This window comes from Neolamprologus multifasciatus, chromosome 1 (assembly GCF_963576455.1).
Source record: "Neolamprologus multifasciatus chromosome 1, fNeoMul1.2, whole genome shotgun sequence".
NCBI classification, from domain to species: Eukaryota; Metazoa; Chordata; class Actinopteri; order Cichliformes; family Cichlidae; genus Neolamprologus; species Neolamprologus multifasciatus.
The window spans coordinates 21,740,846-21,756,621 of record NC_140439.1 but is presented as its reverse complement, the minus strand read 5'-3'; the positions used below and the strand labels follow the sequence as shown (position 1 = coordinate 21,756,621).

At 41.2% G+C, this 15,776-nt stretch overlaps 1 protein-coding gene across 5 annotated transcripts in view; it reads left to right on the top strand.

Moving 5' to 3' along the window:
• The window catches only part of tcf12 (transcription factor 12), an 84,301-nt gene that overhangs the window by 49,823 nt on the left and 18,702 nt on the right, over window positions 1-15,776 (top strand). For all 5 annotated transcript variants that reach the window (XM_085153491.1, XM_085153473.1, XM_085153482.1 and 2 more), the window contains exons 8-9: window positions 77-129; window positions 14,844-14,943. In XM_085153491.1, coding sequence (XP_085009617.1) covers window positions 77-129; window positions 14,844-14,943 — 153 coding nt within the window. The remainder of the gene's footprint in view (window positions 1-76; window positions 130-14,843; window positions 14,944-15,776) is intronic.

Genomic DNA, 15,776 nt, shown 5'->3' with positions numbered 1-15,776 from the left:
GCTTCTGTACAGTTGCCTCTTTATTATTTTGTTTTCTGCCTTTGAATGAATACACCCTGCTTTCATCTTTCCACAGATCCTCTCCAAACAAAAAAGGTTCGCAAGGTCCCTCCTGGCCTGCCTTCATCTGTGAGTGGAAGATCATCTACCTCTCATATAAATAGATTTCACAGTGAGCTCACCTAAACAAACACACTCACTCAAACACGCACACACACACACACACACACACACACACACACACACACACACACATCTTTACCACTCACACACCCTCTCTTTTCACAGTTGTACACACAGAGCGCTCTTGACAACCCCGGCACACTTCTCGGATTGAAATTGTGTTGTCTCTGTGCGGCTTGTTCAGCAGCGACTGCGGTGGTGCCTGTTTGATTTTGACTTTTAGTGTTTGTTGTTTACATGCTTGTTGTTTTAATCCGAGCACGTAAAGGTCTCGGCGGGCGACAACTTCCTGCAGATTTTTTGGTGTGTCGTGCAAAAGCGCATGCGTGCGTGCGAGTGTGTGAATACACATGTGGACCTTGAGGTGATTGATTTTCAGTGCTGCCCTGTCACAGTCTAGCCTCCTCACAGCCTCTCCTGGGAGAAAGAGAGGCTGTCAGAGCGGATCCACAGCTCTGCTCTTTTGATGTTTAATTAGTCATTACGTAGCCGAACAGGAGGACAGACAGAGATTAATAGCACAGAATATCTGAAATTTCTATTGGTAATGATCCCGGTGGAGCAGAAACCATTAGGATGCAGAGAAGTGTGGAGCTCAGCTTGTATTCGCTTAGACAGGGGGTGTTGGAGTTCATTAATATGCATAAATCACTAAGTCAGATGTTCATTGTTAAAAACCCCGGTGGATCGTCAGAGGTTTTTATTAGGCTTTGCCTTGAATTCTCAGAACTAGTAGAAGACAAGGATTTTTTAAAAATGTTTTTTCCTTTTTAATCAGAAGCAACTGGTTTACCAAAAATCCAACATTTTCTTTCCTTAAACAATGACGGGGTTTCTTTTCTTCTTTTGGCGAGGGAGTCTGAGACTGGATTTGCCTTGCAGAGCTTTGATAATCATCACCTCTACTGCTGTTACTCTGAAATTAAATATGGAACAGGCCACCGAACATAAAAGGGTGGCATGTGTTTTGTTTCTGGATTTGTATTTGAAAAGAAGTTTGTCAGAGCATGAGGGAGAGAGAGCAGTCCCTGGCAGGAGCAGGAACGTGCGCTGCCTTCCTCTTAAGTAAGTGATATATTTGAGGTCTTGTCAGACGGAGGGAGGGAGGCAAAGAATGGTTGCCTCACGGGTTACATCTCTTTGTTGTGTAAATGGACGCTGGGCTTTTATTTGTCAGTACTTAACACATGGGCGCAGGTGCGGTTCTGTGACTCATAAGAGTACAATCAAGCAGTACAATGCTAGATGGGGAAAAACAGTGACAGAGCATGGGATAAAATACAGCTTCTTCTTGTCACTCAGTACAGCTCAGAAGATAAAGCCTGGAGCTTGGAGGAATTATCCCAGTTAGTCTTTGATCCCATTTGAAAGAATAAAGATGGCAGTGTTGAATAAAGGGCTATAGGTCTCTTCTTACCTGCTGACAGAGAAAGGAAAACATAAAGAGTTTTTCTCCTCTTTATTCTTTTAGTTGGCATATGTGGAAAATGTTAGAGTGGGAGGTTGTGTGGCAGCTTTTAGGAGCTGTTACTTTATTGCTTAGTGAGCTAATAGGAAGCAAAGGTGAGGCATGGGTGTAGCAGCTATCGGATGGGGAAAAGTGCTACCTGCGGCCTTCAAAGGTGTGCCTGGTGACTGTTGGAGGGAGTGTAAGCTGCATTTCTGAGGATGGTTATCAGCTGAGAGCCATGTTTGTATTGTGGGCTGTGGATGTAGCGAGGTTTGCCGTTGAAGAAGTGTCGAGGGGAAGGCGCACCTGGAGTCAGATTTACTTTGCCACAGGCAGCTGTGTGAAGAGCCTGCAGCGTACCTGTAAAGCATGAATGCAGCTGCATATGCCACCGAAAGCTTTTGCTTGTGTAAGCAAACGCGGGAGCCTCACCAGAGACCTGAATAGCTGCTTGATTTAAAAAAAAAAAAAGAAGAAAAAAATCAACACAGTGCTTCCCATCATTATGTCTACTGCTGGGAATTTTCTTATTTATTTATTTCATTCTCAAATCCCCTCTTTATTCCCCAGCTTGTATTCTTTGCTCACTCAGTCTAAAAATAAATTTCAGAGTTTTAAATCAGATGGGCAATGGAAGATGCAAGTCCAGGCGTGATGTGTGTGTACACTACATGATGGAGCTGAATCAAAATATTTACGGGAGCACATCCTCTGTGCAGTTAGGTTTTGACACTGCAGTGCACCGGGATGTGAACACTATCTAGACGGGCCAGCTGGTGATTGCAAATATTTAAATGTTTATAGGGCTTTTTCATCTTATATACAGACAAACCCCCCACCCCCACATCAACCACACTCATACTTTCCTCTGTGGTCTGCTGGCTGTGTGCTTGCAGACGTGGGATTCTGCAGTGGCTGTAATCGTATAATCGTGTGATGTATATGCCTAGCAATATGTTGTTTAAAGGATTCTTCAAAGCTGTTTGTTTATCTATAAATTTATAGCTTACCACTTTGTGCGGGAGATACTGATAGAAGCATTAGTTCTGTTACAGTAGACACCTCGGATCTCATTGGCCGCCTGCTTTTATTTGACTGTATAATCTGAACAGTGGATATGAAGGACAGAGCTTGTTGTCATTGGACAGACAGGCTGCTACGCCGAGGGATGCTGATGGGCAGCTGCGTGGGCACCTGTCTGACAAGAAGGACTGAAGAAGGAGGGAGAGAAAGCTCGTAGCTCGTGGGGGAAAGTTGCCTCTTGTAGGATATTTCTGGGAATCTGCAAGGGCATGGTGTGTATCTCTGTGTGCGTGTCGAGTTTGTTTGTGTAAATAACGTTTGTGCCGTCCTCCCCCACCGCCTCACCCCCCCCATCCCCGCCTTGTCAGAGGCACAGCGGCTCGATGTGACACTTCCTCCCTGGCTTTGGTGACGGTATGGCTGCAGGATGAGAGAAAGAAAGTGGTGGGCTGAGATTCGGCTCCCCTCGGGGCCTTTTGCAAGCGAGAACCCTGAGTGTGGATGACAAAAAAGATTGACATTTGCTTTTGACAGATCACTCAAACACCCTTGTTTCTGAGAGATTTGTACTGTGCGAGCTGTAAGAAAGGAAGTCTGCTCTAGGCTGTGAATCTTAAGACCTAGAAATGTTCCTCGCAGTGTTGTCTGGTGCATGACTTTCAAATGGTATATTTTCTCTCTCTCTCTCTCTCTCTCTCTCTCTCTCTCTCCATCTGCCATTAACGGCTCAAAGACAAGAATAATACTGTACTGCAGCGGTAAGCTAGGGTTCCTGTTATAGAGAGAGCAGCTTCTTTTTGTTTCTTCCTTTGAACCGTGGCAGGATGGGACAGTAACGGGGCTCAGGGAAGAGATCTTAGATGAAATGCATCAGTAAAGCCCTTTGTAAACCTCCGGGCCTTTTTAAGTCTCAGGCAAAATTAGATTCTGGGGCCACCCAGCAGAAAAGCATAAAGTTGCATGTTTTGTGTTTTTGCCTTTTGATATCCTGATGTAAATCCACAAAAACATGAATTAAACAATGACACCCGCAGGGATGAACATTATAAACAAACGTGCATGCATACACTTTCAATTACATCCTGAAGTATCCTGCTGATTTTTATTTATTTATTTGTAGGAAGTCACTAAACAGAAATCTGTTTCCCAGTCTCGTTGTACAATTTAATGGTTTCTAATGTGAAACAAGGAAAATATTGGATTAATAACAATAATAATGACGCTGATACAGTTTTTAGGCCTTTGAAATTTATCTATCTAGAGTGCGGCGTTGTCAGAGAAAAGCTAATTACACTTTCTTTTTTCTCACTTTTTTCCCTGTGGTGTTGAAAGTGGTATTGCGTATGGAGTATTTTCCTGATTTTTGGTATCAAATTTTTAAATTCTAGTATCATGACCACTAGCTAATATTAAATACTTGCACAGCTCAAAAAGACTTGATTGCTGACAGTTGGTTGCTGTTATCGGGCAGCAGCCCTACTTCAGTGGGTTTCATATTAACAACAGGGGCAGATAAATGACCAAGCTGCAAATGTTAAGTCGTCTTTTAATTTTATTTCTTAAAGAGTAACACCTGTAAAGCTGGAAATTATTCCTGATTGTTCCACAGAACAATAAAAAAAAAATAGAATTTGGTGTATGTTCTGTATGTCATTGTTTTGAATTTGTTATTATAGGTGATTAAACTGACAGGGGCCAATATTGTAGGCTTTGACTTGACCCCAGTTAGTGAGCTCCCCAGAGATGACCTCATCAGATGGCTGATTAGATAGACATCCTTGGTTTGACGGGATGATGCTGAACAGTCGCAGCCACCTCTGGGACCCTGGGCTTTGTGTTTATCTTTGTTTGGGTGGCTGAAATTTACCACTGACATTAGAGGCTGCAGATAATGGAACAGGCAAACAATCCAGAGGCCTGACCTCTTTCATCTGTGAGGAGAACAAGGAGTTAAAAGGACTAAGAGCACAAAAATAATGCACAGATTAAAGTCATTACTCACATTCTGGCCTGTTGTAAATTATTCATGTAAGCCTTGCGTGAGTGTACGGCATTAATGCAAACCTTGATTTGAGATCGCTGGGAGACTCAAGAACACAGCCTGTCAACAATCACTAAGTTTGTTATTTAGAGACCATCTAAGGGTGGCTGCTGTGACCTGGAAAAGACATCACGGAACCACAGGACTCTGCTGTAGGTCAGAGGTAATGTGTGATGTGTGTATTACTGAGGGATAAATGAGACCAGTGTAATGACCATAGATGGCGACTATTCAGGTTTCTGAAGGTGTGCCGGTCAGCTTGCTTCTAAGGCAAAGGAAGTTTATTCAGCTCGGAAGTATTGGAGCATTAGAATTTTACTATTGTTTATTCTTGAAGCGTTTAAGGACCCAGAGAAATAAATCATCTTCATAATGTTGGTGTTGGTGTTTAAAATTGAACATGTGCAGACACAATATGTGCAGGTGAAAATGTTTGCTCACCTCTGCCCGTCAGCTGCAGCAGACGCCAAAGAATGAACACTAGGTTTGCATTTTTGTACGTCTGGTTCTCTTGTGTCAAAGCTTCTTGTTCAATGCCTAAAAATAAGGTCTGCTGTAATAAGAAGCTTTAGTCATTCTCACATTTTGTTCTACAACAAATATGCAAGCAAATACCCATGTTTTACTATTCAGGTTATAACTGTGCTGCTAATTTGTGGAGATTATCATGCAGAATTAAATGTTTAAGAATCGAACACCTATATGTCACACTAAAAGCCTATTGAAAAAAAAATCCCATTGCTTTTTTGGCAAGGGAGCCAGGGTGATGCTAACATTCAGGTTGGCCTACAACAAAAGTCATCCCTGCAGCACTCCGGAGGGATGAATGAGCTTTTCGTCATGCAGTCTAAAATACAAAAGAGCCATTTAAGGGATGGTTTTGCAGCGTAGAAAGACACCCTGTAAGTCTTCTTTTCCTGCAAAATTCTGGCTGCCCGGAGGATCATATAAAGATCTTTTGGGGTAGCTCTGCGATCCTCCATAATTATCCTACATAATTAGTTAGTGGATAGAAAGTCAGTCTCCAACTCACTGGACCGCTGCGTCATCCTGTTTATTCCTTTTTTTGATAGTCTTTATTAGATAGGAGCAGTAGAGGAAGGCAGGAAATGAGGGGAAATGGAGCAAGGAAATTACATGCAGTAAAGGTGCAGCTTCATCTGTTCGAATTTCACCAAATCTCAGTCGATATTCTCCTGTGGGAGACGATAATCTTATCTTATTTTAAACTGAAAGATCTGACCAGAAGTGGTGATTTCTGTCTCTGCTGCGTTGATGCTTCCAGGATGTTAATTGATTAGCTTTCTTGTGGTCTTCACCGGCTCTGCTGTCTGCCGTTGACGAGATAAGTTACACCTTTAAGATGCCCAGCACTTCCAGTGAGCACTGTCCTACTTGTGTCACGGCCAATCAGGGGTTTGCTTTGCTCAGTGAACAGTGCTGTTATTTATTTGTTTGGCTACATCATTTGTAACTAGAATCAAAATCATGTGAAAAATTAAGTTGGTAGATTCAAAATAGTGATTCTGGGCTGCCCTGGGTCATATCTGTACCCCGGATGGAGTGACCTTCTAGATCCTTCCAGAACAAATGAATGAGTCCCCGTGAAGGTAATGAAACTAATCCTTTGAAGGATTACATCCTCACCGTTTAACCACAGAAGCCTTCATTCTCTATGCCCCAGTCTCGCTCTTGTCTTATTCAGTTCTTTCAATCTTTTCTATTCTCTTCTGGTTTACACATTTTTCACATTTATTCTACAGTGTGAAGTAAAAGTGTAAACAGCAGGAGAAAAAGTCAAAAAAAGGAAGCTTTTTTTCAGGCGATAATGTTATTAGGTTGTTTTTAGTTTCCCTGCCATATGGTTTTGGACAGATGTCCAAACACAGCACAAATGTGTTATGTAAATTTTTAAAATTCCTTTTATTTCTGTTAGCTCGGAGAATAAAATAAATATGGTTAGAAGCTTTGTGTTATCATTTCCTGTCATCAGGTTTTTAGTCCAAGTGCCTAATTATTGAAATGTGTGTACTCTTCTTGTAAGTATGATTGAAAACATAAGGGTGCTTTTTTTTTTTTTTTTTTTTTACACAAACGCTGAATCATTCTTGCTGATGAGTCCATGAGTCGTGTCACTTGTATTAAATTGCAGTCTGTAATGTGGACATTCAGTATTTGTAAAACAGCTTTTGAGACCAGCAGTCACATGCAACAAGCACAAAATCCACAAAAAGTAAAATAAATAAAACCACCTGTTTTATTTTTGTTCTTCTTTTGAAGCCTATTATTAGACTTAACTTGAAATTTCAAACATGTGCCATCCGTCCCAGAACATATTTTCCCCTCCTTAATGTCTGTTATGAAGAAGTCAAATAGATTTGCAGCAAAATAGCAAACAGGTGTCCCATCCCAGCACTTTTTTACATTTCATGCAAAAAGGAGGTGTCTACTTTCACTTCCCTGAACTCTTCAAGCGGAAAACACAAAGAAGTCAGGATTAACGATGTGGCATCTCATGGGAAAAGGAAATTTAACCCTTCTTAAAAATTAGTTTGTAGTTTAAGATCGGATGGTTCCAAAGTCAGTCTCTCTTACTTATAACTGTAGGTGAGGGTTTTTTTCCTCAAATGTTTTTATAGGCTAATGTATTATAGGCTAATCTTACAAAAAACATCTTACGTGAACATTTGGGACACGTGAACATATAGCTCCTAAATCAACCAAAAATTGCCGCTGTGCTGTGTTCTTATATAACATCTGTCTTGTCCTCTCCTTTTTGTCAGAACATCTAAATTTCCATCAAAAGCATCTCTGCTTCTGCTCTCATACAGAAAAATTCAGGATCCGGCCTCACATGACAAAACTGTGATTGAATGGATCTGCATGAGTAGTGTTCACAGTCTTAACAGCTTTTCCTCGTGTGTGTTTCTTCTCCGGGTATGGAGATAAATGATGCAGACAGGCCTCAGTGCTGTCAACCCCAAGTTTCATTTTTGTCCCTCCTCTTCATGCACCCCTACAAAAATCAGTGCCACTCATCTTATTGTTCATACACGTTTGTGTTTAATCTGTCCCCTTCATCCACTTACACTCTGATGCCTTAAACAGTATCACATGAAGCCTGCAGCTGGCTTTGAAGCATCAATTTCCTAAACAGGTTCAGTAACTCACTTCTTTGCTCTGACTTTTTATACTTTCCTCATATGCAATTCATTGATGCACCATAATGTATATTGTTAGTTTTATCTTCATATTTTAATGAGATTTCTCCTGCGGTACAGTGTGCTTGTATTGCTGGGAAATTTAATTTTTATAACTGGACTCAATTATACAAGCTCACTGCTCTGTAGCATACGCAGAGGTTATAGTTAAATATAAACATGCAAGCTGTCATACAGTAACTGAGACTTTACAGAATCCTTTTTTAATCCTTTTTTAGACATCAAGTGTGCAGTGAACAGGTTTTTGCATTTTAATTTTATAGTTTGTGATAAAATGAACACAGAAACTTGGATGATTTTGTTGATGATCAGTTAGTAGCTGATTCATTGTATACTTTAATAGACTTTAATATGTAAAGAAAACAAAGCTCTTGAGCACTATGTAAGCAAAAAAAAATTTTAGTAAGTAAGTTTAAATTAATTAATTTAAAATACTTAAAATACATAAAAATAGGGCTAATGAACCTGTTTTGGGTAATCCCCCATCTGCTGTTTGTTTGGGTCCAGGTCAGCTAACTTTAGAAATTGGCATCACGCTGCCAGAGTCTATAAAAATATTAACCATCACTATCATTGCCAGTATTACTACTGTCTGGGTAATGCAGGTTTAATGGTCCATGGTAATAAAAAATTACCATTACTTTTTGATTTAATGCACAGAAACACTGAATTTTGAGTCTCCATTCATGATAAAGCCAGGAGTTTGGGAGGGAGAGGGTTTGAATTCCCCCATGCGCCCCGCACTCAGCCCTCCCTAATTAGAACCAGAGCTTCTTACAGGAAGCAATCTTCCTGCCCGATGACATCACCGCTAAATCCATGCGTGAGTTGGGGGTGACCTCAGCCTGTGGATTTGCTCGGTGTTTTTCAACACCCAAACAAATCCCAAGAAAAGCACCTTGTGATGACTTGAGTGTCTTTAGAGAGGATCGCGTGAACAGGTGGGCGGAGCTGAACCTTCACCTCCCAGCTCAACAGTGACGATTTCCAGCAATATCAAGACTGTGAACTGTGAGTCACGGTCATTCATAAGTTATAAATTAATGAACTCTTTTTGGCATTAGTGTCAGTAGTGAGAGAAATTAGTTTGATGTATCCTTAATCAGCCAGAACTGGTGTGTGTGTGTGTGTGTGTGTGTGTGTCTGTGCCCATTTGTCCCTGCTTTCATGTGTTTTCCTCGCAACACTGCGATGTGTGTCTGGACTTGTTTTAAGATCTCTTCAAACACTTCTATCATGACCATTTTCCTTAAAGCATCAACTTGAAACAGTGCCAGATTTAAAGGGGTAACAACATGCAAAGCCAGTGTTTTGGATGAGTTTAAAAGGACCTCTGAGAAGAAAGGGGGATAAATAATAACAGTACTAAAAGCAAAAGCATAATAAAGGCCTAGTTTTCTTAAGGAAGTGGAAGCTTTCATCTTTCTATAACAGTAATGTTCTCAATGAGTCTACAGGCCTGTTTAGTCGAGCAAGCTTCGAGTGGCACACATGAAAGGCTCCAGTCAGGCTGTCCAGACCGGTCTCTTGCTAGAATATGGTATCTATTCTCGCCTCCTCCCCTCCTTTCTTCTTCTTCTTTCCTTTACCCCCCCACCCCTCCTTCTCCTCCCCCATGATAAAGGTAATGGGGAGCTGTGTGGCTTGCAGTGACAGTAAACCATGGTAAAATGGCTGTCAATGTTTTGCTCCCACCCACCCACCCCTTTAGTTCTCCCCCGTCTGAGGCCCCCAGGGTTTAGGAAATGGAGCATTATTTTCCTGTTTCGACGTCACAAGCCAACCCCTCTGCAGCTGTTGCATGCTTTACAACTCTGTGTTTACAGGGGCTCCAGCTAAAGGTCCCCCTGCGCTAACACCCAAACTTTCACATTTCATAAATCAGCCGTTGTATTGCTGGCTGGATTTTGGATTCATGGATTTAAAAAAAAAATCTTGCAATGTTGAGCCGTCACTCTCTCCACTCTAATGACTCCTTGTTGGGGTACAAACCATGTGTGGGAACAGGTAAAATGAGCTTCCAGATGGCTTTGCTCTTCCAAAAGCCATAATTCACCTCACTGCCTGTAGACTCATTTAATCATCACAAAAACAAAAAGATTAGACGCCCGGGATTAAAACGTGTGGAAGAGAACAGGCTCTCCGCACTTATTTAAAGCCCTCATTTGATCGCCTTTGAATTACACACAATAAAACCCTGCTTAGAACAAAATTATTTTAGTTCCAGTTTGTCGGGGTTCCCCTGCAGAAAATCTGCATTTTTCTATGCCTGGAATTAAAACATTTTTTTTTCTCCTCTCTTTCTAAATCCGCTCACACATTTGTTTTCCGTCCCACCCACTTCCCTTTATCTTTTCTATACCCACCTCCCCGTCGACTCCCTTCCCCCCTCCTCGTCCTCTTCGCCTCAGCACTTAGAGGCTTAAGGGAGGGATGTACCACACGAGCCACTCCCTTCTTACAGCCACCCCTTCCCACAGTGTGGAATGGTACAATCCTGCTTTGCATAAGTTTCCTCTGAGTGGGTCTGTGTGTGTGTGAAGGCCAGTACTGAAAGAATTATTAGTCCCTTTTGAACGGTTTGGATGTATGTCTAGAGAGAAAGCTAGCGTGCCGCTGTACTATACCTTTATCACTTAAATTGTTAAAGCTATAATGTATTGCGCCTACCCTGTCCCTGGAATGGGCAGTAACTCTTTAATGTATTACTACAACGGAAAATCGGTGAGTAGTCTCTCTGGGAATGTGTGTGTGTCTGAGACAGAGGGGAGCTGTATAAAGTGTGGTTGCCTGTGTGTGTATGTATACGAGTGTATCCCTTTGACTGTCAGTCTGATTTTATGTGACGTTTTTGCACTTAATTGGTTTGAACTTTTAAAGCACTTTGTTCGTCTCCTTGCATGCAAGTGCAAGCGTCCGATGCTCCTCTGCCTCATTTTCCACTGCATCAGTTAAAGCTGTCACACAGTGCAATTAAAACAAGTGACTCAAACCTGCTTTGGACAAGTAAATATTCCAGGTTAGACATATTTTAAAAAAGGAGGTTTTGCCCTTTTTTTTCCAAAGCATTTTCCTCTCATGCAGAGAATGAAGCAGAGCAGCAGAAAGTTTTTTGCAGTCTTGAATTATTTTTACTGGCTGCTTGCTTCAACTCCGAGACTGGGTTGAAATAATAACAAGTGGGAGTCTGGGAATGATTAAGGGAAAGAGTCTGCCTGTTGAGGTTAGACTTTCCTGTTTGCAGATTGAGCTCCAAGCACCAGTGTTGCTGTTATTCCATCTGTTTTTAATCACTTTGGCATTCTTGACGCCACAGGGAGCCTAATGTGATTTCTGAACTTTTCTGTAATGACCTCTTTGATTTTTGTTACTCTGAAAAGCTTTTCGCTGTGACTGCTTTTGTGTCAATACATGTGTTCATTTAAGTGTGCTGCCCTCGGAACTTTGGAGTTTCCATAGTTTTTGTGTTTGTGTGTGTGTGTTTGTGTGTGTGTGTGTGTGGACTTGTAGGTGTAAAGATGAGCTATGCTTGAGGTGTTTTACTGTAAAAATCTAGTGGACTGAGGAGTCTGTTCAAGGGCAGTCTAACAACGGGTGAAGTAGCTCTGCAGTGCATTTCAATAATCCTTAAGTAATGATCCTGTCATAAGCAAATTACGCAGACAGATTTCCACCTGTCACTGCACGTGTTGTTTTTGCTGTTAGATAAAAAGGGCATTTGAAAGAGAAATGAAGAGGTTAGCTTTTTAATGGCATTGTATTTAAAAGGTCATGTTACTCATGCTTGTGTTTCAGCTTTCCTCATAACCCATTACGGCATTTCCCTTTTTGTTCTCGCTGCACAAAAGATGACTTTGATCTTTTTCATATTAAGTATTAACAGGCTTGTGTTACATTTGGTGATGGGGGGAAAATTGATAGCATGTGGACGGAACGGGCAAACTTTTATGATCAAAAGCACTTGTTAAATAACCACCAACAACTTTTTTTCTTTCTTTTTTTCTGTTTTGCTTGCAAGGAAAAAGAAGGATGGTGCTCATTCTTTGCACCAACTTCATCCACATTAATTTGTTATAATGCAGAGTTGCATAGCAGGCTCACCATCTGGAGCACTGGGAGAATTCACAGTGGGCCATTGGCTTGTGAGTTGGTGGCACGGTACCAATACAGATGGAGCAGCTCACTGAGCTTTCTTCCGTTGCCTATTAGTGAAAAAGAAAAAATTGAAGCGAAAGCCCTGCAGCGATTTTTTTAGACCCCTTTTTGTTGTTGTTGTTGTTGCTGTTCTGGAGGTGGTTGTTGTTTTGCTTCACAGAAAGCTGTCCTTCACAAGTGGAAAGACATAAAATTAGACCAGAAAATAGCAAAAACGCTAATGTCACAACATATTTTCTTTAAAGTGCCACATGCCTGTTGTTGTTGTTGTTGTTTTTGTGGTGCAACAGGTTGGATCCTGCTTTCTTGAAGCCTACATGGCACATGTGTTTTCTGCACTGCAGTATGCATGCTTGACTAAATATCCAGGACAAAGTCAGAGTATATGCACAAATGGTACGGCATACTGTGATTAGTCAGCAAAGTTGTGTTGATGCCAAAACCAAATTTTTGTGACATTACTAACTGGAAGGTATTTTTGTGCTTCTTGACGTTACATTTGGATGTAAGATTTAGCTGTTTAGCATTTTATATTTTTTTATTAGATATGATATAATAGAATAAACATTATTATTCTCTTCAGATCTGTCCATCTCCTTCAGTTGCTTTCTTTGCTTTCTTCTAGTCAAGAATTACATTTTTTGAGGGCATTTAATGTTTATATTCACTGAACATTTTTATTTCTTCACATGCTCATGTAAACGTTTGGCTTCCACTGCTAACTCTTACAACATCAAAACATCGTGCCACTAAAAGTTGGTCTTTGTGTTGGCTCAGTGTCACGGTTTTATGCATAAAAATACTGAAGCTTTTATTTTCCAAAAAACATTGGCAGATATCGCACACAAATGTCGAACAACGCCCCTCTAAGAGAGCAGACTGAGCTCAGCTTTAGTTTGAAGAGGCATCGATTCTTTCTAAGCCCTGTAAGTGTTTAAGATTTGGACTTGAAACAAAATGCCCCAGAGAGTTGGTTCGATTCCAAGTAAAGACATACCATATAAAATAGGACAAGCCATTAAGAGTGTGTTTGAACTCTTCTCTTTGAGGTTTTTGGCAATTAGACAGACTGATTCTTTCCTTACTTTTATTTATTTTTACATTTCCCTTCCCTTCCTGTTATTCTGTGACGTCCTTTGTGGTCGTCGACAGATTTTCTTTCAGCCTTTGATATTTAGGCGTGAACTTCAAACGCAGGTACCGCAAGGCTGGGAGGCACATGGGAAGGTGTGGAGGATATATTCACCAAAATCAAGCTTCATAGATTATCATTAACTAAAAGTCATTGTTTGCTTTCATAATTTATGATTCATATTCAAACAATTAGTTGTAAATAAAAAAGGTGCCACTGTAAGATTTATCTTTTGTGTTGATTTTATTTAAGAAATAGTAAGTATAGGCGTGTGCTGGCGTGCTGATCCGTGTGAGTGACGGCTTTTAATTAATGGCCTTGTAAAAGGAAACCCAGGCGGGCCCTCTCCTCCATAGGCCTGGCGGAATGAGGCACCCGGTGTTTGGGATGGTTTATTAATGCTTTGACTGGTTAGCCCAGGGTAAAAAGGACAATTAGCATTATCCGCTGCCATATGCTGCCCATTGAGCGTCTGACAGAGGCGAAAGACAAAGCCCGGGTTCCCGTGTGAGGCTAACCTGAGATCTCTCTGGAACCTACTATCAACCCTGGTCACATGTGTAAGCCAGAAGACCCATGAGGGTTGCACCCCTCCCAGAGCACTTTAATTACACACCCAGACAACAGCGTGCGGGAGACCTGCTCACTCAGCAGAGTTTCGCTTAAGCTGCATTTTGATGTGATGTTCACGTGTATGTGCGAGCGTTTCAGCGTGAACACTTTGTTTGCCGTGCATATTTTCCATCAGCACCCCGTCATAAAAGAACTTAAGTAAGTAAACAACCTTTGTGGTCGTCATCACGTCCACGTGCATTAGGAACCAATTTGGAGGAGTGAGCTGTCAACATCTGAGTGTGAAATGAGGCCATTAAACGGCAGGTTTATCTCGCTGAGTGGGGACACAAGCTGGAAATGTGCAGGTGGAATCGAGCTGGCAGGTCTGGCTCTGATTAGTGTTACACGACAGTGGGGTCATCCAGTCCTGTCTGTGGGAGGGAGAATTTGTCCAAAACTTTTTCTCCCTGTTTCCCTCCTTTATGCGCTGCCTCGCTCCCTCGACCTCCATCTGGAGTGGATGAAGTCAGAGACCACATCACTGGTGTTTGGACTCCAGTCTTTTTGATCTCACCGCCCAGATTGGCACACACTCACAGCTGTACAACAGCGTGCTCATTGTGTCTCCTTTCCCCCGCTAGCTTGCAGGTAGAAGTATAAAGAAAGCAAAGCAGGCTCTTTTTGTAGCGCTTATTTGATTTCTGCCTTTCTGGGAATGCTGCAATTTGCCAGGCATTTAGTCTATACATGTAAGCGGGTGTCATTATACTTCCATTAGAGGTTGAGTTGATCTGAAATGCAAATACTTCTGATAATCCACTCCCCCCGTCATGAGCTTGATTGCTTGCTAGTCATTAGAATGTGTGTATTTATAGTTGTAGGGCTGTTTCTGCAGTGGATGTGTGCGTGTGAGATCACATACTTGTATATACCCTAATATGATTGTGCTTTGCATTTTTAGAGAGCGTGTTTACTTCACAGAAACTGATGTAAGAGAGCTGAATGAGTTTGAACACCCTCATACCGTGTGTGACAGTCTTGGTGTTTCGGTTTCTTCTAATGACGATCATGTTCTCCTGGCAGGTGTACGCACCATCTCCAAACTCAGAAGACTTCAACAGAGATTCACCTTCGTACTCTTCTCCAAAACCCTCCAGCAGTATGTTTGCAAGCACTTTCTTCGGTAGGTTCAAAGCAAAGTCTCCATGTTTTGGATAGAATGACCATCCACTGCTTATGTTTTTAGTGCCCTTTTATTACACTGGTGTGTGTTGAGTTTGTGCACGATTAACCAGCAAGTATGAGAAGGATTAAACACACTACTGTATATTCCATTCATGCTTATTCCTCATTATTTAGAAGGATAAGCAGGATAAGACCAAGTGAGCATTTTTGAGGGTTTTTGGGTTTTTTGCGATCCCAGCCTTTGACCTCTGAGAAACACAGCTAATGTCAAGAAATCTAGCAGACACCTCATCTCACCAACTCATAAACAAGGACAAACAACATATTTAACAGCATAAACCAGATGAGTGCATTCGTTCTGCATGGGTCTCAAGCTTTTTCAACTGTTTAAACTCCCATTAAGTCACAAAAACTTTGAGAACCTCTGGCCTAAGTTAAAGTCAGTGTGGTATGTTTTCATCAAGTTATCACCTAGAACCTCGATTTGTTCCATTAGTTTGCATTTTTATTTTTGTTTTCAGTTCATTTTAGTTTCCTGAGTGGGTTTGCTTGTTTCAGTTTAGTTTTTATTAGTTTCAGTAGTATTTTGAATTACATTATTATAATGTGGGTGGCTTGTGTCAGAGATCAGATTTAACACTTTATGTCATTCGTCACAAAAAAGCATCAAAGCCTCCTGGTGTTTGTTAGGTTAACGCATTTGGCCAGACTGACAAAAAATACATTGAAAGAAAATTGCCTGATTTTGTTTATTTCAAGCTCACAATGTATTTCAGATGACTGAAGTATTTTGTTTACACCTAGTTTTAGTTTTTTGTTTAGTTTTGTTAA